The 27,763-nt window shown below is 43.9% G+C and overlaps 4 protein-coding genes across 4 annotated transcripts in view; 2 read left to right on the forward strand and 2 right to left on the reverse strand.

Annotated features, from left to right (window-relative positions):
* LOC309563382 (uncharacterized protein) overlaps nucleotides 1-2,982 on the reverse strand; it is a 109,514-nt gene extending 106,532 nt beyond the window's left edge. Inside the window, exons 1-2 of the mRNA XM_082267776.1 lie at nucleotides 2,827-2,982; nucleotides 1,211-1,366 (exon numbers count right to left, since the gene is read on the reverse strand). Of these exons, the coding sequence (XP_082123902.1) occupies nucleotides 1,211-1,366; nucleotides 2,827-2,973 (303 nt within the window). The 5' untranslated portion in view covers nucleotides 2,974-2,982. The remainder of the gene's footprint in view (nucleotides 1-1,210; nucleotides 1,367-2,826) is intronic.
* LOC309564368 (uncharacterized protein) overlaps nucleotides 1-27,763 on the forward strand; it is a 770,106-nt gene that overhangs the window by 326,495 nt on the left and 415,848 nt on the right. The gene's annotated exons all lie outside the window — the stretch shown is intronic.
* The window catches only part of LOC309562829 (uncharacterized protein), a 51,925-nt gene that overhangs the window by 3,997 nt on the left and 20,165 nt on the right, over nucleotides 1-27,763 (reverse strand). The gene's annotated exons all lie outside the window — the stretch shown is intronic.
* On the forward strand, nucleotides 18,021-27,489 carry LOC309562800 (uncharacterized protein). Its single transcript, XM_082267106.1, has 3 exons — nucleotides 18,021-18,136; nucleotides 24,611-25,799; nucleotides 27,111-27,489. The coding sequence occupies exons 1-2, from the start codon at nucleotides 18,037-18,039 to the stop codon at nucleotides 25,651-25,653; spliced, it is 1,143 nt and encodes a 380-aa protein (XP_082123232.1). The 5' UTR covers nucleotides 18,021-18,036; the 3' UTR covers nucleotides 25,654-25,799; nucleotides 27,111-27,489.

Here is a 27,763-nt window from a genome sequence, read left to right on the forward strand (position 1 = left end):
CGGACAGATCGGACCCTTGACTGACATTTTTGACACTTTTGGGGTTACCAGTGACATTTCTACAGTAATCAGTGCTATATATATATGCACTGTTACTGTAAAAATACACTGGTAGTGAAGGGGTTAACTTTATTTGAGAGGGAGGGGCTGTGTGTGTCCCTAGGGGCGTGATTCTAACTGTGATTGGCTGGGGCTTCAGCTGTATGCAGAGTGATCAACGGATCTACATAGTAGATCCAGATGATCAGCTCTCATACAGCGAGGAGAATGACAGGCAGCTTGTTTACACAAGCTGCCTGACTTTCTCCCTCTCCCCCGCCGATCGCAGAGTGGCCGGCGGACATCGGGTCCGCCGGTCACACGCGCGGGGGGGGCCGTGACCACTCGGGAGCGGGAGCGCGCCTCCGGGGGCGCGCGCTCGCTCCCTAGACCCTCACAAGCTAGTGACGTAGCCCTACGTCACTTTGCCTGTGAGGGGCTGACCGCCGACGTAGATAGTCGTGTGGCGGTCGGCAAGTGGTTAACTTTATTAGTGATCAAGGGGTTAAGTGTGTCCCTAGGGGCGTGATTCTAACTGTCAGGGGGAATGGCTTGTGATGTAACCACAGAGACATACGATCCTACATAGCAGGACCGTATGATCTCTGCAGTTACACCAGGGAGAATGACAGGCGGCTTTGTTTACATTAGCCGCCTGCCTTTCTCCCTCTCCAGCGGGAGATCGCGAGTGCCCGGCGGACATCGGAGCCGCCGGTCACTCGTGCGGGGATGCCAGGGAACTAGCGGGGATGGGAGCACGCCTCCGGCAGCGCACGCTCGCCCCCTACAGGCTCCTGGGAGAGCGACGTAGGAAGGAAGGCAAGTGGTTAAAGTTTCCTGTTAACTCTGCACACACCAGCGGTCTCCACATCTTCAGCTGGGCCTACCTGGGGGGCCACGACCTTGTTTCAGTCTGCTGCAAGTCCACCCCACCATCAGGGGCCCTGGTGAAGTAGCAGGCTGGGGCTTAGACTCCGCGCCCTGGGGAATCCTGAGCTGGGGATCTATAAGGGCTCACTACTACAGACCTGCTGACACTCCTCCATGGAGAAATAGACAGTGACATCCTGACACCTTATAGGAACCTGACACACACAATGATACAGTCACCATCCAGACACATCCCTTGTCTGTTACTGGATAATGTCCCAGAATTCCCGACACCGCTCACCTCTCCTGTCAGCAGCTCAATGATCTTCTGGGTGACTTCTAGAATCTTCTTGTTGTCTGTTCTCAAAGAGTGAGATAGAGGCTCTATAAAGGTACTTGATGTTTTCTTCATGTTGGAAGGATCCAAGCCATCAGATAACTTGAATGCTATATAATTCTATATATAAGGAAAAAATGCCAAATTATACAGCTATCCAAACATCAGTTAGAGATGTATGATATTATGTGACCCTCAAATAATCCTCACCTCTCCGGTCAGCTCTGTGTTTTATTAATAGAGATAAGAATGATGTCATGTGACCTCCCAGAATCCTCCTCCCTCTCCGGTCAGGTTTGTGTTTTATTAATAAAGATAAGAGTGATGTCATGTGACCTCCCAGAATCCTCCTCACCTCTCCGGTCAGGTCTGTGTTTTATTAATAGAGATAAGAGTGATGTCATGTGACCTCCCAGAATCCTCCTCACCTCTCCGGTCAGGTCTGTGTTTTATTAACCACTTGCCGACTGCCCAACGCCGATCTACGTCGGCAGTCAGCCCCTCACAGGCAAAGTGACGTAGGGCTACGTCACTAGCTTGTGAGGGTCTAGGGAGCGAGCGCGCGCCCCCGGAGGCGCGCTCCCGCGTGGTCACGGACCCCTCCGCGCATGTGACCAGCGGACCCGATGTCCGCCGGTCACTCTGCGATCGGCGGGGGAGAGGGAGAATGTCAGGCAGCTTGTGTAAACAAGCCACCTGTCATTCTCCTCGCTGTAAAGACACTGATCAAACGGATCTAGTATGTAGATCCGTTGATCAGTGTCCTTACAGCTCAAGCCACAGCCAATCACAGTAGAAAGCACGCCCCTAGGGATACACACAGCCCCTCCCTCCCAAATAAAGTTAACCCCTTCACAACCAGTGTATTTTTACAGTAACAGTGCATATGTATAGCACTGATTACTGTAGAAATGTCACTGGTAACCCCAAAAGTGTCACAAATGTCAGTCAAGGGTCCGATCTGTCCGCCCCAATGTCGCAGTACCGCAAAAAAATCGCAGATCGCCGCCATTACGCGTTAAAAAAAAAACAACAAAAATGACAAAAATCTTTCCCTTTGTTAGTAAACGCGATAACTTTTGCGCAAACCAATCAAAGTACGCTTTTTGCGATTTTTTTTTACCAAACATATGTAGCATAAAACAAATTGGCCGAAAATTTTAAAAAATTTAGATTTTTACATTTTTTTGGGGGGGAATTTCATATAAAAAAATGTGAAAAATATTGTTATTTTTGCAAAATTGACGCTCTTTTTTTGTTTATAGCGCGTGATCAAAAAATCGCACAGGTGATCAAATACCACCAAAAGAAAGCTCTGTTTGTGGGAAAAAAAGGACGTCAAATTCGTTTAGGTACAGCGTCGCACGACCGCGCAATTGTCCGTTAAAGTCACGCAGTGCCGAATCGCAAAATACCCCCTGGTCAGGAAGGGGGTAAAATCTTCCGGGGCTTAAGTGGTTAATAGAGATAAGAGTGATGTCATGTGACCTCCCAGAATCCTCCTCTCCTCTCCGGTCAGCTCTGTGTTTTATTAATAGAGATAAGAGTGATGTCATGTGACCTCCCAGAATCCTCCTCACCTCTCCATTCAGCAGGTAGATGATCTCCAGGGTGAGGTCTAATATTCTCTCAGTCACGTGACTCAACTCCTCCTCCATCCTTGAGTGGTATATTTGGAGATGTTCCAAGCAAACCTTTTTGGCCTTTAATTTGGCCGTTTTTGCCATATCAAAAAAAAATATATATATATATATCTGCAATGAGAAAAAAACTGTGCATAGGTATATTTTAAATAAATATATATTCATATAACTAAATATATATATATATACACACACTGTATGTAATAAAAAAAAATTATATATATATATATAAAATCATAGACATCTTGGAAAATTCTAGAAATAACCTAATGAATAAGAGGGAGGGATGGGGAAGGGGAGAGGAAGCACCCAGTATAGAAGATGTTGCAAATCGTTCATACATATATACACGTGCTCCCAAGATCACATGACCATGCCTGCAAACTTTCAGAATCCCTTAGGTTAGAGACTTTCCCATGAGGACCAATGTGGTGACTTACCTGGTGGTGACATGGGTGGCGTAACCCTCAACGACCAATGTTAAAAGTCCTCTAACTTATAGCAACCTGGCAGCCCCAAAACAATCATTGGAGGTACCTCTTTTCAAAGGTCTGGATCATATGATCTCTGCAGTTACATAAGGGAGAATGACAGGCGGCTGTGTTTACATCAGCCGTCTGTCCCTCTCCCTCTCCAGTGGGAGATCGCGGGTGGCCGACGGACATCGGAGCCGCTGGTCACTCGTGCGGGGATGTTAGTGAACGAGTGGGGGCGGGAGTGCGCCTCCGGCGGCGCGCGTTCGCTCCCTAGACGCTCCTGGGCGAGTGACGTAGCCCTACGTTGTTTTGCCTGTAGGGGGCTGACTGCCGCAGTAAATAGTCGTGCGGCGATCGGCAAGCGGTTAATCACCACTCTTTTTATTTTTTGCTAAACAAATGTAAAAAGACCGAAAAACGTTTTCTTTGTTTTGGTTTTTAAAGTAATGATGATCAGTGCCCTGAATACCTGTCCTAGACTCCCCTTTGCGGAGGAGCCGCTGATTGGCTCTCCTCGCCACACACTCTGACAGTATGAGGCGAGGAGAGCTGATAAACGGCACTTCCTCCTTTACATGTGACCGGCTGTGATTGGACACAGCCGGTCACATGGGTAAAGAGCCACGTCATTGTCTCTTTACCAAGATCGGGGTCCTAGGACACGGCGCGGCCATGATCGCTGTACTGCGCGCCCGTTCTGGGGGGGCCGTCATAGGACGACGGCCCAGAACGAGAGCCGCACCGCTCCACCGTCATTTGACGCAAGTGGTTAATTAACCACTTGCCGTCTGCTCACATTGCTGCTACTGCAGCAATGTGGCTCGTTATCGTCCAGCGACGTAGACCTAGGTCGCTCTTCTCCGATCGTCGGGGAATCGAGTGTGGAGATCCGCCCGCCTGTGTAAACAAAGCGGGCGGATCTCCTATGTGACAGGCAGGGTCAGATTGCAGGGTTCAACATAGCTGAACATGCAATCTGTCCTTGTGTCACTCAGTCCCCTCCCCCCACACACGTTAGTAAGCACCAGGCATACATTAACCCCTCCCTCTCCAATAAAATTAACCCCTTCCCTGCCAGTGTCATTTTTACAGTAACAGTGCATATATATAGCACTGATTACTGCAGTAATGTCACTGGTACCCCCAAAAGTTTCAAATATGTCAGTCAAGGGTCCGATCTGTCCGCCGCAATGTCGCAGTCCCGCAAAAAAAAAAAAAAAAATCGCAGATTGCCACCATTACTCGTTAAAAAAACCCGCCAAAAATGACAGAAATCTTTCCCTTAGTTAGTAAACGCAATAACTTTTGCACAAACCAATCAAAATACGCTTATTGCGATTTTTTTTACCAAAAATATGTAGCAGAAAACAAATTGGCCAAAAAATTTAAAAAAATTTTGATTTTTACATTTTCTTGGGGGGGAATTTCATATAAAAAAAACGTGAAAAATATTGTTATTTTTTCAAAATTTACGCTCTTTTTTTGTTTATAGCGCAAAAAGTAAAAATCGCACAGGTGATCAAATACCACCAAAAGAAAGCTCTGTTTGTGGGGAAAAAAGGACGTAAATTCCGTTTGGGTGCGTCATCGCACGACCGCGCAATTGTCAGTTAAAGTCGCACAGCGCCGAATCGCAAAAAGTGGCCCAGACGTAAGACAGCAAAATCCTCCGGTGGTAAAGTGGTTAACATTCAATTACAATACGATTTGTGTCACAATCGATTTTTCTTTATTTGCTATTTTATTCCCCCCCCCACGAAAGAGGAGTTACCCTTTAAATGTGCAGAATATCGGCTATCGGCCCTGAAAAATCTATATCGGTCGATCCCTAGAATGGAACCTCCCAGATAATGCAGGACTACTGCGCCGGTCCAGCATTGTACGTGATGACATCAGAGGGTGCGACCACCGGCGAGAGCGCCACAGAAAAGAGGGAACGGGTATGGAGGAAGCATGCCACAGCGAGCAAACAGGGGCATTAACCCTTGCACCCTCCTGCTAGGTGGGGTGAGTGGGTCTGTTGCACAGATCAGTTTTACAAAGATCTGTAAGTTCAGCTTCAACGCAACCAGGTGGAAACTTTCGAGAAATGATTATCGGTCCGACTCCACGTGAATGCAGCAAATTCGTTCAGTTCACAGAGAAGTGCAGACTGGAGCTTGTTAACCGTGCTCCTCAATAGTCACATTTTCTATCATTTATGCCCCCAGTGCTATCTTTCACAGCTAATATTCTACACATCAGAAGACTTGCAGGAAGATGAGGATTAGTGGAGGAGACATGATCCCCCCAATCCAATCCACACACAGTGTTGGGACCCCCTTCTCTCATAATAAGAAAATTATTATTACCTCCTCCTCACTGGGCACACACTTTGCAGCTTCACAACCCCCACCAGGAAGTTTCTTTTAAAAAAATAATAAAAAAACTCCTCCCTACTCCCCTTGGCTACAAGAAAATGGTTGCCTCTCTCTGGGGTACAATGGTACAAATAAACAAAAGTCTAATATTTAATAAGACTTCTTATCAGAAGAAAAAGATTTGGAACTTTGAAAGGAAAAAATATATATATTTTAGATAACTAGTAAAAGAAGAATATAGTATTTGGTCTACAAAAAAATGGTCGCAGCCTTCCTTACACTGAGGAAACTTCCTCCTTTCACATAGGCATAAGTCTCCCTCTAGTGGTAGCTCTGTCTTCACACTGCAATTAAACGACACACCACCGTCTGGCCTCTGGAGGATGTCGTATCCTTCCGCTGTGCGTCACTATGGTAACCAGGAAGTAGCTGGGCGACCGTGGAACGCACACAGCGGAAGTGGGAGATGATAGAAGGAAGACAGACAGCCTTTCAGGGCTGAGGGGACATGTATCCAGCATGAGCTGGAGGTATAAAAAATTAATAATATCTAACATATATACACACACACATATATATATATATTTAAATATACAAAAAATAATATAAAGATAAACATATATAATTAAAAATAATCATAATATCATAATATATAAATAAATAAATAAACATTATGATAGATAATGCTAATAATAATAATATATAACATAATATGTAAAGATACAAATATATAAAAAATAATAATAATATGCAAATATAATAATATATATTTATACATATATACTACTACTAATAGTAATAATAATAATATAACATAATATGTAAAGATACAAATATATAATAATAATAATATATAAGCATTATAATATTCAATAATTATAATAATGACAATAATAACAATAATAAATTACATATTAACAATAATAAAGACAGGCAGCTTTTCAGGGCTGAGGGGGATATTATGTATCCAGCATGAGCTGGAGGTATAAAAAAAATTAAATATATATATATACATATATTTAAATATACAAATAATAATATAAAGATAAATATATATAGTTAAGAATTATCATAATATCATAATATATAAATATTATAATGATAGATAATGCTAGTAATAATATATAGCATAATATGTAAAGATACAAATATATAAAAAATAATAAAAATATGCAAATATAATAATATATATTTATATATACATACTACTACTAATAGTAATAATAATAATAATAATAATAATAATAATATAACATAATATATAAAGATACAAATATATAATAATAATAATAATAATAATATGTAAACATTATAATATTCAATAATTATAATAATGACAATAATAACAATAATAAATAACATATTAACAATAATAAAGACAGGCAGCTTTTCAGGGCTGAGGGGGATATTATGTATCCAGCATGAGCTGGAGGTATAAAAAAAATTAAATATATATATATATATATATATATATATATATATATATACATATATTTAAATATACAAATAATAATATAAAGATAAATATATATAGTTAAGAATTATCATAATATCATAATATATAAATATTATAATGATAGATAATGCTAGTAATAATATATAGCATAATATGTAAAGATACAAATATATAAAGAATAATAAAAATATGCAAATATAATAATATATATTTATATATACATACTACTACTAATAGTAATAATAATAATAATAATAATAATAATAATATAACATAATATATAAAGATACAAATATATAATAATAATAATAATAATATGTAAACATTATAATAATCAATAATTATAATAATGACAATAATAACAATAATAAATAACATATTAACAATAATAAAGACAGGCAGCTTTTCAGGGCTGAGGGGGATATTATGTATCCAGCATGAGCTGGAGGTATAAAATATTAATAATATCTAATAATATTACACATATAATTATATATATACGAAAAATAATATAAAGATAAAAATATATCATTAAGAATAATCATAATATATAAACATTGTAATGATAGATAACGCTAATAATAATATATAGCATAATATGTAAAGATACAAATATATAAAAAATAATATTAATAATAATAATATGTAAATTATATATATGTATATATATAAATATATATTATTTATGTATACATAATATTGTATTATTATTATAAAATTATTATATTATTATATAATTATTATTATAATATTATCTAAAATATAATATATATATATGTAAAAACCCAGCCGCCAAACTTGGAAGCTGTCATTAGCCTGGCTCTGCTGTACCAATAAATATCGCCTTATCGATAATTTGCATTTTGATTCTCGTTGGTAATTGTGTAGGCAGGGCCCCAATGCAGTGCACTGCACTGCACTGCATTACCCGGGGCCCTTTAATGCTCCTAAGATGGCACTGGGAGGGATGGTTCTCAAGGTGTGGATTACCACTGGAAATCATTACCAACAACAGTCCACAATTTATTTCAAGAGTTTGAGACTTTTTCCTTAAATCAAAGGACATAAAGCACTTCTTAACACCCCAATACCACTCATACCCCAAAAGAGGGGTCAAACGTTTCAACCAAAAATGTATAAATTCCCTAAAGGCACATCTGTATGAGGGACTAACTGATGATTAGTCCTTATCTTTGAACCCCATTTACAAGTTTGAAGCCACCAAATAAAGTAGCGGAACCCTTATACCTACATACTAGGGTGGAGAGGTATTGAGTCAAAGCAATAACTTAGTGATGCAAAAAGAAATCCTTTGGACTCAGCTGATCACAGATTGAGGCAAAGGGCCAATCACAGTGGCCCTTTACCATGTGGTCAGCTGTGTCCAATGACAGCTGATCACGGAAGTAAACACAAGCTGGTTATCGGCTTTTCTTTTCTCAGGCTGACCGCGTGAGGAGAGGAGAGCAGATAACCAGCTTGTATTAAAGGGACATCATACTTATTATCAGTGCAGTCCTAACAGTGTCCATCAGTGTCACCTATCTGTGCTGTCTACCAGTGCCTCCCCATCAGTGTCACCTATCAGTGTCCATCAGTGCCGCCTCATCAGTGCCCATCTGTGCAGCCTATGAGTGCCCATCAGTGCACATCAGTGCAGCCTATGAGTGCCCATCAGTGCACATCAGTGCAGCCTAGGAGTGTCCATCAGTGCACATCAGTGCAGCCTATGAGTGTCCATCAGTGCACATCAGTGCAGCCTATGAGTGTCCATCAGTGAACATCAGTGCAGCCTATGAGTGCCCATCAGTGCAGCCTATGAGTGCCCATCAGTGCACATCAGTGCAGCCTATGAGTGTCCATCAGTGCACATCAGTGCAGCCTATGAGTGCCCATCAGTGCACATCAGTGCAGCCTATGAGTGTCCATCAGTGCAGCCTATGAGTGCCCATCAGTGCACATCAGTGCAGCCTATGAGTGCCCATCAGTGCACATCAGTGCAGCCTATGAGTGCCCATCAGTTAACATCAGTGCAGCCTATGAGTGCCCATCAGTGCACATCAGTGCAGCCTATGAGTGTCCATCAGTGCACATCAGTGCAGCCTATGAGTGTCCATCAGTGCACATCAGTGCAGCCTATGAGTGTCCATCAGTGAACATCAGTGCAGCCTATGAGTGCCCATCAGTGCACATCAGTGCAGCCTATGAGTGCCCATCAGTGCACATCAGTGCAGCCTATGAGTGCCCATCAGTGAACATCAGTGCAGCCTATGAGTGCCCATCAGTGCACATCAGTGCAGCCTATGAGTGTCCATAAGTGCACATCAGTGCAGCCTATGAGTGCCCATCAGTGCACATCAGTGCAGCCTATGAGTGTCCATCAGTGCACATCAGTGCAGCCTATGAGTGTCCATCAGTGCACATCAGTGCAGCCTATGAGTGTCCATCAGTGAACATCAGTGCAGCCTATGAGTGCCCATCAGTGCACATCAGTGCAGCCTATGAGTGCCCATCAGTGCACATCAGTGCAGCCTATGAGTGTCCATCAGTGCACATCAGTGCAGCCTATGAGTGCCCATCAGTGCACATCAGTGCAGCCTATGAGTGTCCATCAGTGCAGCCTATGAGTGCCCATCAGTGCACATCAGTGCAGCCTATGAGTGCCCATCAGTGCACATCAGTGCAGCCTATGAGTGCCCATCAGTTAACATCAGTGCAGTCTATGAGTGCCCATCAGTGCACATCAGTGCAGCCTATGAGTGTCCATAAGTGCACATCAGTGCAGCCTATGAGTGCCCATCAGTGCACATCAGTGCAGCCTATGAGTGTCCATCAGTGCACATCAGTGCAGCCTATGAGTGTCCATCAGTGCACATCAGTGCAGCCTATGAGTGTCCATCAGTGAACATCAGTGCAGCCTATGAGTGCCCATCAGTGCACATCAGTGCAGCCTATGAGTGCCCATCAGTGCACATCAGTGCAGCCTATGAGTGCCCATCAGTGCACATCAGTGCAGCCTATGAGTGCCCATCAGTGCACATCAGTGCAGCCTATGAGTGCCCATCAGTGCACATCAGTGCAGCCTATGAGTGTCCATCAGTGAACATCAGTGCAGCCTATGAGTGCCCATCAGTGCACATCAGTGCAGCCTATGAGTGCCCATCAGTACACATCAGTGCAGCCTATGAGTGCCCATCAGTGCACATCAGTGCAGCCTATGAGTGCCCATCAGTGCAGCCTATGAGTGCCCATCAGTGCACATCAGTGCAGCCTATGAGTGCCCATCAGTGCACATCAGTGCAGCCTATGAGTGCCCATCAGTGCACATCAGTGCAGCCTATGAGTGTCCATCAGTGCAGTATATGAGTGCCCATCAGTGCACATCAGTGCAGCCTATGAGTGTCCATCAGTGAACATCAGTGCAGCCTATGAGTGTTCATCAGTGCACATCAGTGCAGCCTATGAGTGTCCATCAGTGAAAGAGAAAAATTACCTGTTTTAGCTCTATTTGTGTGGGAAAAAAAATGATAAAATCTGTATATGGGTGCAGTGTTGCATGACCGCACAATTGTCATTCAAAGTGTAACAGTGCTGAAAGCTGAAAAAATCCCCATACAGTGCTGGGACCCCCCTTTCTCTCATAATAATACATTATTATCTACTCCTCCTCCTCACTGGGCACACACTTATTAGCTACAAGAAAGAGAAAAAAATGCCAAGCTTGCTTTAGTAGTACCCCCCCTCAGAGCTACAACAAAATGGCTGCCAGTCTCCTGCGCATCCACCTCACCATAGCAAACAGTCAGCAGCTGGGTGGGCTGAATGCTCACAGAAGCTGTATGCTGAAAGCTGCTGGACTTTCTGGCGTTGCCTAGTAACAAGAATTCCCCTTCCCAGCTGTTCACCAGAATGAACACTAGAGGGCAAACAACTTCAGACAAATCTGTCTAGCACTGCAGCATGCATTTTCCTGTAGCTCAGATTTAAGAATTATACAGCAGGAATAAAAAAATAGAAATCAGAAATATACTCTTATAAATGACTATGTATTCTTTATGAATTATTTATAATAATTTTGGAACTGGAAATAATCTATTTTGGACAAGACAAGCTGCCCTTTATTATGAGGTGGCCATTTTGTCGTAGCCCTCCTATAGTTATATTGAGAATTCTGTGGGGCTGCAGAGTGTGTGCCCAGTAAGGAGGAGGTAATAATGTCTTCTTTTTATGAGAGATGGGGGTCCCAGCACTGTGTGTGGACTGGATGGGGGGATCATATGATATTAGGTCTTTAGAAAATACAGATTTGGTATTGTGTTTGTGTTTGTTTTTGTTTTTTAATATTGGGCTCCATTATGAGAAATTTACAGTAATTCATATTCTTTCATTTTGCATTCTTTTAATCTACTGTTTGGTTTTGTCTCCTTTTATATGTCTTTGCTTTGCTGTCACAATGGGGGCTCATCTTCATCAAATAGCGTGGGGGACGATAATAGGGTAAAAGGTGATTCTGCTTTCCTTCTGGAACATTAATAGAACAGAGGGCGACATCCTTTAGAAAAAGAAAAGTGGAACAGTCCACCCTCTCAGTAACCGGTATATATACCTATATATTATATTATTTTTCAGCTCCTGAGACAGCTAAAACAAGGACAAAAAAATATTTCTGAGAAAACATCACTAAACGAATCACCTGACCAAGGATGGAGAAGGAGCGGAGTCACACCACAGAGAGAATAATAAACCTCACAATGGAGATCATCTACCTGCTGACCGGAGAGGTGAGGAGGATTCTGGGAGGTCACATGACATCACTCTTATCTCTATTAATAAAACACAGACCTGACCGGAGAGGTGAGGAGGATTCTGGGAGGTCACATGACATCACTCTTATCTCTATTAATAAAACACAGACCTGACCGGAGAGGTGAGGAGGATTCTGGGAGGTCACATGACATCACTCTTATCTCTATTAATAAAAGACAGAGCTGACCGGAGAGGTGAGGAGGATTCTGGGAGGTCACATGACAATACTCTTATCTCTATTAATAAAACACAGACCTGACCGGAGAGGTGAGGAGGATTCTGGGAGGTCACATGACATCACTCTTATCTCTATTAATAAAACACAGACCTGACCGGAGAGGTGAGGAGGATTCTGGGAGGTCACATGACATCACTCTTATCTCTATTAATAAAAGACAGAGCTGACCGGAGAGGTGAGGAGGATTCTGGGAGGTCACATGACAATACTCTTATCTCTATTAATAAAACACAGACCTGACCGGAGAGGTGAGGAGGATTCTGGGAGGTCACATGACATCACTCTTATCTCTATTAATAAAACACAGACCTGACCGGAGAGGTGAGGATTCTGGGAGGTCACATGACATCACTCTTATCTCTATTAATAAAACACAAACCTGACCGGAGAGGTGAGGAGGATTCTGGGAGGTCACATGACATCACTCTTATCTCTATTAATAAAACACAGACCTAATTGCAGATATAAAATGTACTGTAATGGGAAATATTTGAATGAAGTGAGAATGTTTGATCTTGCTGGGATGGTGACATATTCTGGTGTTTTGCCTTTTCATATAGAATTATATAGCTTTCAAGTTATCGGATGGTTTGTTGGCTTCAAACTTAATGAAGACCCAAAACCCTGTTATAGAACCTCCAACTCACTCCCTGAGAAAGATCCAGAAGATTGGAGAAGTCACCAGTGAGATCATTGATCTGCTGACAGGAGAGGTGAGCGGTGCCGGGAATTCTGGGACATTATCCAGTAACAGACAAGGGCGGTAGGGAAAAGTATTGTTAAGGTGTTCCTCAACTGTACCAATCCCTAGATTGGCCCCTCAAGGGGAAATGTACAGAGACAGAACCACCAAACCTGAGACTTTGAAGGCAGTGATCTTGATGGCATGAAATAGATAAATATGAACACCACAATCTAAAAAGGTATAATTTTTATTTGTCAAAATAATCAATCAATTGTTTAAAAACAACGATGCAAAATAGCATCAAAGGGTATGAACAAGATACAGAATAAATACATGAAATTATGAACCAGAAAGTATAGTCAGGGGGTCACCAAGGTCCGACATGTTTCGCCGACATGGTGGGCTTCTTCAGGGACCAGAGGGAGAGGTGAGGAGGATTCTGGGGCGTCACATGACATCACTCTTATCTCTATTAATAAAACACAGAGCTGACCGGTGTAACGTGAGAATTACCTACCCCTCGTCACTTCCGGCCAGAAAGAGCTGAGCAGCGCAGCAGTGCGCATGCTCAGAGCCCCGGATACGTGATGGAAGAACAGAGGAGCTTACTAGTGCGCATGCGCACTAGTATGAAACGATCACGGTGTACCGTGAGAAAAACCTACCGACGCGGCGCTTACATAAAACAGCTGTGCGGCAATACGAATCATCTCCGCTCCTGTCCCGGTCACTTCCCTGCTCTTGGCAAGTAAATATAAAAGCGGCTTTCGGCTCCGTGATTTATCTTTTCATACAGCCGCTGCCGCTTTTATATTTACTATCCGAGATCAGGGAAGTGACCGGGACTGATTCGTATTGCAGCCCAGCTGTTTTAATGTACCCGCTGCATTACATACAGTGCCGAGTACCGGAAGTGACGAGGGGTAGGTTTTTCTCACAGGTAGGTAATTCTCACGGAACACCGGAGAGGTGAGGAGGATTCTGGGAGGTCACATGACATCACTCGTATCTCTATTAATAAAACACAGAGCTGACCGGAGAGGTGAGGAGGATTCTTGGAGGTCACATGACATCACTCTTATCTCTATTAACCACTTAAGCCCCAGAAGATTTTACCCCCTCCCTGACCAGGGGGTATTTTGCGATTCAGCACTGCGTGACTTTAACGGACAATTGCGTGGTCGTGCGACGCTGTACCTAAACGAATTTGACGTCCTTTTTTTCCCACAAACGGAGCTTTCTTTTGGTGGTATTTGATCACCTGTGCGATTTTTTGATCATGCGCTATAAACAAAAAAAGAGCGTCAATTTTGCAAAAATAACAATATTTTTCACATTTTTTTATATGAAATTCCCCCCAAAAAAATGTAAAAATCAAAATTTTTTAACATTTTCGGCCAATTTGTTTTATGCTACATATGTTTGGTAAAAAAAAAAATCGCAAAAAGTGTATTTTGATTGGTTTGCGCAAAAGTTAGCGCGTTTACTAACAAAGGGAAACATTTTTGTAATTTTTGTTGGGTTTTTTTTTTAACGCGTAATGGCGGCGATCTGCGATTTTTTTTTGCGGGACTGCGACATTGGGGCAGACAGATCGGACCCTTGACTGACATTTTTGACACTTTTGGGGTTACCAGTGACATTACTACAGTAATCAGTGCTATACATATGCACTGTTACTGTAAAATGACACTGGTAGTGAAGGGGTTAACTTTTTTTGAGAGGGAGGGGTTATGTGTGTCCCTGTGATTGGCTGTGGCTTGAGCTGTAAGAACAGTGATCAACTGTCCTACATAGTAGAACCGTATGATCACTATTCCTACACAGGGGAGAATGACAGGCGGCTTGTTTACATCAGCCGCCTGCCTTTCTCCCGCTGTCACAGACGATCGTGAGTGCCCAGCGGACATCGGGTCCGCCAGGCACACGCGCGGGGGGGTCCGTGACCGAGTGGGAGCGCGCCTCCGGCGGCGCGCACTCGCTCCCCAGAGCCTCACAGGCTAGTGACGTACCGGTACGTCACTTTGCCTGTGAGGGGCTGACCGCCGCAGTATATGTACTTGCGGCGGTCGGCAAGTGGTTAATAAAATACAGACCTGACCGGAGAGGTGAGGAGGATTCTGGGAGGTCACATGACATCACTCTTATCTCTATTAATAAAACACAGACCTGACCGGAGAGGTGAGGAGGATTCTGGGAGGTCACATGACATCATTCTTATCTCTATTAATAAAACACAGACCTGATTGCAGATATAAAATGTACTGTAATGGGAAATATTTGATGTAGCTGGGATGGTGACATATTCTGGTGTTTTGCCTTTTAATTTAGAATTATATAGCTTTCAAGTTATCGGATGGTTTGGTGGCTTCAAACCTGATGAAGACCCAAAACCCTGTTATAGAACCTCCAACTCACTCCCTGAGAAAGATCCAGAAGATTGAAGAAGTCACCAGTGAGATCATTGATCTGCTGACAGGAGAGGTGAGCGGTGCCGGGAATTCTGGGACATTATCCAGTAACAGACAAGGGATGTGTCTGGATGGTGACTGTATCATTGTGTGTGTCAGGTTCCTATAAGGTGTCAGGATGTCACTGTCTCATTTGGCACAGAAGATAGGAATAATTTAGGACACAAGGACCTCTACAAGGACGTCATGATGGAGAACCGGCCACCCATCACATCACCTGGTAAGAGGAGACTTTCATTTCTTGTAAAGGAGAGAAGAGTATTGAGGATCCCCCTAGATACACTCATCCTCTGATAAAAAGAATTAGAATCAATGCAGGGATATAGCAAAGAGCGGCACAGGAATAAAGCCTACACCACTCTTCTAAACTCCTTTAGAAGCCCCTTTGTATAACAGGAATCATCTGCTCCTTGTTATATAACTTGCCTGTGACAGACAGCTGGAGATGCATGCTCTATATCTCTCTGCCCGTCCCTGCCCCCCTCTCAGCTGAGTGGTCAAGGGAAGAGAGAGGGTTGTTAACCCTGCAGGCTCTGCTCATGCAGGGTAATCACTGCACCAGCAGAGAGAGGGATGTGAGCTTTCTGCAGACAGTCCACATCTCGTAGTCCAACCTGGTGGGGATCTGTGGCAGTTTTCTGTATTGAAAACTACCGCATTCCCTTTGTTAACTAGGAGCAGACCCTGTGCCAATTGCTATTTGTCTCCGAAATAGAAACTGGCACAGGTGGCACAGATAGACCAGAAAAAGGTCTATCAGCTTAGTTATTGTGGTGCATGACAGTTTCCTGTGGCACAGAATGGTTAGGTAACGCCTCTGAATGTTTTCGATCAGTGTGTGTATTTCCTACAGATGGATCCAGTAACAGAAACACCCCAGAGAGATGTCCCCATCCTCTGTTTTCTTGGGATTCCACACAGGAACAGCACAAGATACCACCAGCTGATCAGGTAAGTGGAAACCAAAAAATGTAATGCCACCTACCTATACTAACCCATAAATTACAGCAACTGTTAAGGGTCACCCTGCCCCATTGGTTTAAGGAACAAAACGTAGGTGCTGCAACCTTTGTGCTTTGCTTAATTTTTACTGCAATGCATTTGGAGTAGAGCTTCTCTTAAAGTAGAACTATAGTCAAAACTTTTTTTTTTCATTTTGGATAGAGCAAGGGATGGTTATAACCCCTGTCAATTTTTTTTTTTTTTCACCATCTGTGTCCCATTGTGGAGATTCCCCTTCACTTCCTGTCCCATAGACAAAACAGGAAGTGAGAGGAAATCCCTGCAAATTAAGGGAATTCCTTGGGGACCCCCAGGTCATCAGAACCAGTGTCCCTATTGAAAGATTTTACCTCTATTACTTTCCTGGGGACTTTCCTAGGGACAACCCAAAATTTGGGATTTTCTTTTACTTTCACTTTCAATGTTAATGATAAACAGGACAAATAGAGAGGGTGAAGCTCGTTTTATTGTTCACTTTACTCTTTAGACCAAGGTGGGAGAACACCCAAAATGTTCAGTACAAGAGTAAAACTTGTTATGACATGAGTTTCTCAGCATATTTGGTAGAAGTATGTGTTTTACTTTGGATATAAAGGGTTGGTGAAATTCTCGCGCTGTCTCTCTAATTGTTGTCTACAATATAATATAACACCTTTAATGCCGCAGGTACTAAAATTGGTAACCTACACAATTCAGATAAATATAGTTGGGGGGAGTACCGCGCTTTAAAGTGCTTAATACAACATAGATAAAATTATATACATATGTGAAAAAGTGTAAAAGTGCTTCTAAAATATATTATTCAAAAATTATGTGTCTCAATGTGTAAAATAAATACAATCCGATATAAATCCTTCAATTAATATAATAGGTGATAAAATGGACTAAACTAAAATTCATCTTAATAAAACCAACTATATCAATACACTATATAGTGAAAAAAAGTTATAAATCAGTGATCTTTTCAAAATTAAATAATGTGCTCTAAATAGGTGATATCCAATAAAGTGCTGAAGTGTCCTTAAAATAATTATATAAATATATAGTGATCCACAAAATCTTCTTTATCCAAATTTGGCATGCAGGTGCTCTTTCGTGCGGTGCCCACTAGGTGTCCTAAGCGCTCACCTCACTGCTCCTTAAAAAGAGCCTTAAGTTGTATGCCTCAGTATGCTGTTCCTTCCTCCTTATTGGCATATATGTACCATTATGAATCCATTATGAATTATGAATCCAATTATGAGCACATTATTTAATTTTGAAAAGATCACTGATTTATAACTTTTTTTCACTATATAGTGTATTGATATAGTTGGTTTTATTAAGATGAATTTTAGTTTAGTCCATTTTATCACCTATTATATTAATTGAAGGATTTATATCGGATTGTATTTATTTTACACATTGAGACACATAATTTTTGAATAATATATTTTAGAAGCACTTTTACACTTTTTCACATATGTATATAATTTTATCTATGTTGTATTAAGCACTTTAAAGCGCGGTACTCCCCCCAACTATATGTGTTTTACTTTATTTCAGTTCTTACCATGTAATCATTATTACAGCAATACAGCTTTTACTTTCATTGGAACGCTAGGTAAATAATTAAGTTTTATTCTTGTGTGGGTTACATTGAAGGTAAACCAGATGGATTGTAAAACAGAAGTTAAAGAGGAAGAAGAAGAACCAAATGTGAGGGGTGATAAACCGTGTAAGGAAGAGGAAGTTCCTCCAGAGATCAGCACAGGTGAGTAATAAACAGTAAATCCAGAGAAGAGTCCCAGATTCTCCTTGTTCAGTCACTACAACAATCTCTTCTTCTCCCCCTCCTCTGTCAGTAGACAGTAATGTCAAACTCAATTTTAATCAAGAACCACATAAGCAGTATTGTTGCACTGAAAGGGCAGGTTGTATCTGGGGTGTTCTACATACAGAGTGCAGGGTTCAGGAGTGCATTATGTACAGAGAGCAAAGTTCAGGATTGCACTACGTACAGAGTGCAGAGTTCAGAAGTGCTTTACATACAGAGTGCAGGGTTTAGGGGTCGCTACGTACAGAGTGCAAACATAGAAACATAGAATGTGTCGGCAGATAAGAACCATTTGGCCCATCTAGTCTGCCCAATATATCTGAATCCTATGAATAGTCCCTGGCCCTATCTGCAGAGTTCAGAAGTGCGTTACATACAGAGGGCAGGGTTTAGGGGTCGCTACGTACAGAGTGCAGAGTTAAGTAGTGCGCTATGAGTGCAGAGGTCAGGGTGCGCTACGCGCAGAGTTCAGGAGTGTGTTATATACAGAATGTGGGGGGTTCAGGGCTGCACTATAAACAGAATGCAATAGGAAAAATTGGAGTCCCCCCCATATGTTGGGACTTTAAAGGCTCAAAAGTGGTATAATAAAATATATTTTGATTATAGTATCCTCAAAAAGATAGAACTGTACATACATAAAATGGCAAAAAATATTGGAGTAAGCATAAAGTCATACAATACAGTAGTCTTTGCACGTCACATGAATTGTACATGCAGAGAAAATATCCAGAGCATTTCAGAGTCAAATTAGCTCCTTCTTCAGGGTAGACTCTGCAAGTCATGTTTTATGATCTATAATACATTATCAAACATCTTAGAACATTGAAAAATAACATATCCAAAAACAGAGAATAGGTGAGCTAAGCACAGGCATTGGTGATGTACTCACAAGATGCTCCTCCTAGGTAGGATAAAAAAACAATTTAGTAAAAATCAATGAATACTACCGTATATTAAAAATATATTTTATGATACCACTTTTGAGCCTTTAAAGTCCCAACACACGGGGGGATTCCAATTTTTCCTCTTATAATTCAGGGGTGTTGACTCACAATGCACACTAATCTCTGAGCTTTCCTTATTAATAAACAGAATGCAGGGCTTGGGGTGGGGGGTGCTCTACATACAGAGTGCAGGGTTCAGGTGTGTGCTACATACAGAGTGCAGGATTATGCTACGTACAGAGTGAAGAGTTCGGAAGTGCACTACATACAGAGTGCAGGGTTTAGGGGTGCGCTATGTACAGAGTGCAGGATTAGGCTACATATAGAGTGCAGAGTTGAGTAGTGCGCTGCATAGAGAGTGCAAAGGTCAGGATTGTATTATGTACAGAATGCAGGGTTCAGAGGTGCACTGTTTACAGAGTTCAGACGTGCATTATGTACAGAGTGCAGGGTTTAGGGGTGCGCTATGTACAGAGTGCAGGATTAGGCTACATACAGAGTGCAGAGTTGAGTAGTGCGCTATGTAGAGAGTGCAAAGGTCAGGAGTGTATTAAGTACAAAATGCAGGGTTTAGGGGTGCACTATTTACAGAATTCAGAGGTGCATTATGTACAGAGTGCAGGGTTTAGGGATGCGCTATATGCAGAGTACATAGTTCAGGGGTGTGTTGTGTACAAAGTGCATAGTTCCAGAGTGTGCTGTGTACAGAGCACAGGGTGTGGGGATGCGCTGTGTACAGAATGCAGAGTTCAGAGGTGCACTGTTTACAGAGTTCAGAGGTGCATTATGTTCAGAGTGCAGGTGTCACGTACCTGATCCGAGGCCGAGATGCAGAGAGGGCTCCCCTTGCGGCTGAGTGCGGCACACCCCTGGGGTTGAGACAGAGGGTGTAGCGCCCACAGAAGCACTGGTTGCCGGCAGGGTCCTGATGGTAGACAGGCGGTCTCTAGCAGAGTGCTGGGCAGGAATACACAGTCCAAGGAGGAACCAGGAACAACCAGGCAGTAGGTGTAAGACCAGCCGGGGGTCAAACACAGGAAGCTGCAACAGGTGCAAGCCAAAGGTATGTTAGGAATGCCAGAAGCAGACAAGTCCGTGGGGGAGCCAAGATCAGGTACTGGAGGGCAGGTAGACAGGAAGCAAGTCCGTGAGCCAAGCCGAGATCAGATAACGGGAGAGCCAAACTGGAGCAGGGATGGTCAGACGAAGCCGAGGGTCAAAGCCAGGAGAGAGAGCAGACAGGTCAGGAACAAGCCGGGTCAAACTGGAATCCAGGAAGTAGCAATGCACAGGAAACAGGAAGAGCTGAAGACAATCCAGCAATCTGATGGGCTGAGCAGAGCCCTTTTATAGGCCAGTGAATTAGTCTATGGCCTGAGTCCATTGCGGCCATGGGAAGTACTGGAAAAGTTGCCAGTTTGCAGCACAGCCATTTCACTGACAATGAGTCTATGGCCTGAGTCCATTGCGGCCATTGGAAGTACTGGCAGAGTCGCCAGTTGCAGCATGGCTGTTTCTCTGACAGTGCCCCCCCCGAGGGGCAGCCTCCGGATGCCCAACCGGGCCACGCTTCCCGGGAATCTCCTGTGGAATTCCTGTACCAGCCTGGGGGCATGCAGGTTACTAGCGGGTTCCCAGGAATTGTCTTCAGGGGGGTAACCTTTCCATTTAATAAGATACTGAGTTTGTCTCCCTTTCTTTCGGCAATCCAGTATGGACTCAACTTCAAATTCCGTCTCCCCTTCGATTGAGACAGGAGGTGGAGGTAGCTCGTCTCTCCCAGGAAATGGACTGGGGACAACTGGTTTGAGCAAGGAGATGTGGAAAACTGGGTGTACCTTAAAGGAGTCGGGAAGTGCCAGCTCAAAAGCCACAGGATTGATCACCCTCTTGACTTCAAACGGACCAATGAACCTTGGCCCGAGCTTCTTGGATGGGCATGAGAGTTTAAGGTTCAAGGCTGACAGCCAGACTTTGTCTCCAATCTTGAGATTCGGACCCTTCTTTCTTTTACAGTCATGAAACCGTTTATAGTCCTCCTGGGCTTTACGCATGGCTTCCTGTAGGGTTTGATAGTTGGTTTGAATGAAGCTGATCCGATCTTGGACAGCAGGAACTGATGCTTCCGGAAGGGTGTTAGGCAGAAAGGAGGGATGAAATCCATAATTTGCCCAGAAAGGGGACTGGTTGGTGGATGCATGAAGAGAATTATTGTAAGCAAATTCCGCACAGGGGAGGAGCGAGACCCAGTCTTCTTGGGAACAGGTGCAAAAGCATCGTAAGTATTGTTCTAGAGTTTGATTAGTCCTCTCTGTTTGCCCATTGCTCTGAGGATGGTATGCAGAAGAAAGAGAAACTTCAATGGACAGGGATTTACAGAGATCCCTCCAGAACCTGGAGGTAAATTGCACTCCTCTATCTGAAACAATGTTGTCTGGAAGGCCATGTAGCCTGACTATCTCCCTTATGAATATGTTGGCTGTGTCCAGGGCTGAAGGTGTGCCAACCATGGGTAGAAAATGGGCCATTTTGGAAAGGCGATCCACTACCACCAAGATGGTGGAAAATCCTTCTGAAGGGGGTAGTTCAACAATAAAGTCCATAGATATGTTTTTCCAGGGTTGCTCAGGAATGGGAAGTGGTCTTAGCAAACCCCAAGTCTTGGTACTTGACCCCTTGTTACGTTGGCAGATGGTACAAGAGTCGATGTAATCCTTGCAATCCTGCCCAAGGTTGGGCCACCAAAAAGAGCGTTGGATAAGCTCCGAGGTCTTCCGCACCCCAAAATGCCCAGCAAGTTTACTGTCATGAAATATTTTAAGAACTTGAGGTCTTACTTGGGGAGGGGCAAAGATTTTATCCTGATGCCACAGCAACCCTTCCTGTTTTTTCAGGGAGGGTACTTCAGGATCCACGCAAAGGGCTGAGGCCTGGCGGATTGCCGTCATCAGGTCCGGCTGGATAAGGAGAAAATTATGGGCAGAAAGGATGGTATCAGGTTCTGCTGTTTCTGGGGTATCTGGAAACATCCGGGAGAGAGCATCTGCTTTCCCATTCTTGGAGCCAGGTCTATAAGAAATATGGAGTCTCTTGGCCAAAGAAATGTCCAGAAAACAGCTGCAGGCCCCAGAGTCAACGATGGCTCTAAGTCGGACCTCCCCTTCCGCCACCTGTAAGGAGACCGGGAGAATAAGGTGAGAGAGCGAAAGCTCAGAAACTCGGCAGTTAAATGGGGGCTGAGAGTAAGGCTTACTGGGTCTCACGGGGCAGTTCCGAAGAAAATGTCCAGCCCCGCCGCAGTAGAGGCATAGGTTGGCCTGCCGACGACGTAGTCTCTCATCAGGAGTCAGGGAGGAACGGACCAGGCCCAGCTGCATAGGTTCCCCTTCAGATGCTCCCATGGGGGAAGAGACAGGAGGTGCAGGTGGAGCAGAAGAGATCTTGGGAAGCATGCAGGTAGGCCGGAATGTTTGGAGACGCTCCGAGCGTCGCTCCCGCAGACGTCTATCAAGTTGAATGGCGAGTTGTATGAGACCCTCAAGGGTAGCGGGGGTCTCCACTCGAGCCAGCTCATCTTTTAATGTCTCAGAAAGTCCTTGGCGAAACTGATACTTGAGGGCAGCCTCATTCCAATCAGTGTCAGCGGACCATTTATGGAATTCAACCGTGTAGTCCTCCACTGGGCGCTTGCCCTGTAGCAGGGAGTGTAGGGCGACCTCTGCGGTGGCCGTGCGCTGGGGGTCGTCGTAAAGCTGAGCCATAGCCTCAAAGAATGTGTCCACAGAGTCCAGAACAGGGCTCTTCTGTTCCATTAAGTTATGAGCCCAGGTTTGGGGTTCTTCAGACAGCAAAGAGATGATGAACCCCACTTTCACAGAGTCCAGAGAAAAGGTCCGGGGTTGCAAAGCCAAGTATAGCAAGCAGGCATTCTTAAAGGCCCTGAACTTCTTTCGATATCCAGAAAATCGCTCAGGCGTGGGTACTCGTGGTTCAGGAGGCGGGACTAGCATGGAGCTAGTGTGTCCTTGTGGTAACTGGGATGAAGAGGTGCTGGCAGGCGATTGATTGGAGTCTGTAGGAGGTGAAACGGCCAGGTGTTGCAGGCGACCTTCCAACTGCAAATAACCCTCCTGGAGTCTTTGCACTGCCTGAGTGAGGGCGGTGACTTGCGGCTGAGTGCGGCACACCCCTGGGGTTGAGACAGAGGGTGTAGCGCCCACAGAAGCACTGGTTGCCGGCAGGGTCCTGATGGTAGACAGGCGGTCTCTAGCAGAGTGCTGGGCAGGAATACACCGGACAGTCCAAGGAGGAACCAGGAACAACCAGGCAGTAGGTGTAAGACCAGCCGGGGGTCAAACACAGGAAGCTGCAACAGGTGCAAGCCAAAGGTATGTTAGGAATGCCAGAAGCAGACAAGTCCGTGGGGGAGCCAAGATCAGGTACTGGAGGGCAGGTAGACAGGAAGCAAGTCCGTGAGCCAAGCCGAGATCAGATAACGGGAGAGCCAAACTGGAGCAGGGATGGTCAGACGAAGCCGAGGGTCAAAGCCAGGAGAGAGAGCAGACAGGTCAGGAACAAGCCGGGTCAAACTGGAATCCAGGAAGTAGCAATGCACAGGAAACAGGAAGAGCTGAAGACAATCCAGCAATCTGATGGGCTGAGCAGAGCCCTTTTATAGGCCAGTGAATTAGTCTATGGCCTGAGTCCATTGCGGCCATGGGAAGTACTGGAAAAGTTGCCAGTTTGCAGCACAGCCATTTCACTGACAATGAGTCTATGGCCTGAGTCCATTGCGGCCATTGGAAGTACTGGCAGAGTCGCCAGTTGCAGCATGGCTGTTTCTCTGACAGCAGGGTTTAGGGATGCGCTACATACAGAGTGCATAGTTCAGGGGTGTGTTGTGTACAAAGTGCATAGTTCAGGAGTGTGCTGTGTACAGAGCGCAGGGTTTGGGGATGAGCTGTGTACAGAGCGCAGAGTTCAGGGGTGCGCTGTGTACAGAGTGTAGGGTTCAGGGATGTGCTACATACAGAGTGCAAAAGTCAGGGTGCGCTACGTACAGAATGCAGAGTTCAGGAGTGTGTTGTCTACAGAATGCAGGGTTCAGGGCTGTGCTATGTACAGAGCGCAGGGTTTGGGGATGCGCTGTGTACAGAATGCAGGGTTCAGAGCTGTGTTATGTACAGAATGCAGAGTTTAGGGGTGTGCTATGTACAGAGTGCAGAGTTTAAGGGTGTGCAGAATGCAGGGTATGTACATATTTTAAAATTGTAAAAGTTTAATACAAAATGACAATATAGGAGTCTAAGTTGTATTTTGTAAAGAGAGCTTAGTTTTTGTCTTTCCATGTAAAGCTCTAAATTTTTAACAAATTTTCAAGCTGAAATGATAGATTGTGGAATGCAGTTCTCAGACAAAATTTGTTTTGTGACTCCTGTTTCCTCTCTAAATCTTATTTCTCTAGATGGACGATACAAAAAGTATGACAAGGAAAAATGTGCTGTAAACAGCTCTTCAGTAAAAAACCCAGTAGGCCCAAATATCCAGCCATTACCTTCCAGTGCAAATCCATCAAATGATTTCTCTACACGTGAGGGTGGATTTACTGAGCACTCCCCTCCCGTCAACTATCATAGAAAGGCTGAAACCTTCTCATGTTCTGAGTATGGTCTTACCCAGGAAGGACAAGTTGTTTTGCACCAGGAAAGTCACTCACCAGAGAAGCAATATTCCTGTCCTGAATGTGGAAAATGTTTTTCCTGGAAATCATCTCTCATCACACATGAAAAAATTCACAAAGGAGAGAAGCCGTTTGCCTGTTCCGAGTGTGGAAAATGTTTCCCTTGGAGGGCCTTCCTCCTCAAGCACCAGAAAACTCACTTGGCCGAGAAGCCCTTTCCGTGCTCAGAGTGCGGCAAGAGTTTCTCCGAAATATTTCTTCTCCTGAGACATCAAAAAACCCACACAGGCGACAAACCCTTTGCCTGTACCGAATGCGGAAAATCGTTTTCCCAAAAATCCGATTTCGAGAGGCACCTGAGAACCCACACGGGGGAGAAGCCGTATTTATGCTCTGAATGCAATAAGAGTTTTTCTCAGAAGGAGCAGCTTATTACCCACCAGAGAATTCACACGGGATTAATGCCCTATTTGTGTACGGAGTGCGGGAAATGTTTTTCATTGAAAGCCCGTCTTGTCATACACCAGCGAATTCATACCGGTGAGAGTCCATATTCATGTTCGGTGTGTGGGAAAGGTTTTAAAAACAAGTCAAATCTGTGTAGGCATGAGAAGGTCCATACTGGTGATCGCCCACATTTATGTTCCGAATGTGGGAAATGCTTTAGCGATAAATCAGATTTGATTAGACATGAGCGAGTCCACACAGGTGCTCAGCCGTATTCCTGTTCTGAATGTGGGAAACGGTTCTCCTATAAATCTACTCTGGTGTCACATCTCAATATCCACAAGATTCAAAAGGCTCCTAAGTCTGAATTCGTCAGCTAAGAATGGGTGTGCCCACTGAGATGCCTATTATTATTTTCATGTTTTTTTTTTTTTTCCAGCCCTCCTGTAGAACAACCCATCCACTTAAGCAGAAGATCCCATACCAAAGCTATGCAATGTCTTACAGTGGTCTTAAGAAACTTAAGGTTTTAACCACTTGCCGACCGCCGCACGACTATTTATGTCGGCAGTCAGCCCCTCACAGGCAGAGCAACGTAGGGCTACGTCGCTAGCCCGTGAGGGTCTAGGGAGCGTGGAGGCGTGCTCCCACTCCCATGTGGTCACAGACCCCCCCGAGCGTGTGACCGGCGGACCCGATGTCCGCCGGTCACTCGCGATCGTCGGGTGGAGAGGGAGAAAGGCAGGCGGCTGATGTAAACAAAGCCGCCTTTCATTCTCCCCTGTGTAAGAATGGTGATCATACAGTTCTACTATGTAGGACCGTTGATCACTGTTCCTACACCTCAAGCCACAGCCAATCACAGTTAGAATCACGCCCCTAGGGACACACATAACCCCTCCCTCTCAAAAAAATAGTTAACCCCTTCACTGCCAGTGTAATTTTACAGTAACAGTGCATATGTATAGCACTGATTACTGTAGTAATGTCACTGGTACCCCCCCGCGCGTGTGCCTGGCGGACCCGATGTCCGCTGGGCACTCACGATCGTCTGTGACAGCGGGAGAAAGGCAGGCGGCTGATGTAAACAAGCCGCCTGTCATTCTCCCCTGTGTAGGAATAGTGATCATACGGTTCTACTATGTAGGACAGTTGATCACTGTTCTTACAGCTCAAGCCACAGCCAATCACAGGGACACACATAACCCCTCCCTCTCAAAAAAAGTTAACCCCTTCACTACCAGTGTCATTTTACAGTAACAGTGCATATGTATAGCACTGATTACTGTAGTAATGTCACTGGTAACCCCAAAAGTGTCAAAAATGTCAGTCAAGGGTCCGATCTGTCTGCCCCAATGTCGAAGTCCCGCAAAAAAAATCGCAGATCGCCGCCATTATGCGTTAAAAAAAAAACAACAAAAATGACAAAATCTTTCCCTTTGTTAGTAAACGCAATAACGTTTGCGCAAACCAATCAAAATACGCTTTTTGCGATTTTTTTTTACCAAACATATGGTAAAAAAAAAAAATTGGCCCAAAATGTTAAAAAATTTTGATTTTTACTTTTTTTGGGGGGGGAATTTCATATACAAAAATGTGAAAAATATTGTTATTTTTGCAAAATTGACGCTCTTTTTTTGTTTATAGCGCAAAAAATAAAAATCGCACAGGTGATCAAATACCACCAAAAGAAAGCTCTATTTGTGGGGAAAAAAGGACGTCAAATTCATTTAGGTACAGCATCACACGACCGCGCAATTGTCCATTAAAATCACGCAGTGCCGAATCGCAAAATAGGCCCTGGTCAGGAAGGGGGTAAAATCTTCCAGGGCTTAAGTGATTAAATCAATCATTCGCCTAAGTAAAATAGTGCAAATTTTCATACAAAAATCCATTTAACAGACTGAACAAACTTTTAGCATGTTTTCCAAGAGGTGGTTAAGTCTTTCAGTTCTTTTAAGTTTCCTTTAACCTCTCCCATTAGTTCCATCTTCTACCAATGTTGAGCTCACTATCCATCGACAATTACAGAGGCCCTGGATGCTCTAGTGCTGTCTTGGGGGAGGACTGTGTCCTTGGCATTCATGGTACCCTGAGCAGATTGGAAGGCCCAAATGGGTGGAATTACTGAAGGCAAATAGGTTGTTCACTTGGGAAGAAAATTCACCCCGGAGCTTAGTGAGATTGGTGAAGTTTAGTGAGGGTGGAAGTCAGAGCTTGACTATTACATCAGGGTGTGCACCCTAAAGCTAATACACGTGTGTTTGTGTATATATATATATATATGTATGATCAGTACCGATCACTCACCGTCTTTATTCAGAAAAAGAAGGAGCTGATAAATTACATCTTGTATCGAGCTCCCGCAGCAGCCAGTGGTAGAAGAGGGGGGCCCGGACGGCAGCGTAAATGTGCACTGCACAGGGTGATTAGGTTATGCCTTTACACACGCCTAGGACATTCACTAAGCTCTAGGGAATATTATTTGTG

Source organism: Pelophylax lessonae, assembly GCF_965119305.1.
Source record: "Pelophylax lessonae genome assembly, chromosome: 9".
Lineage (NCBI taxonomy): Eukaryota > Metazoa > Chordata > Amphibia > Anura > Ranidae > Pelophylax > Pelophylax lessonae.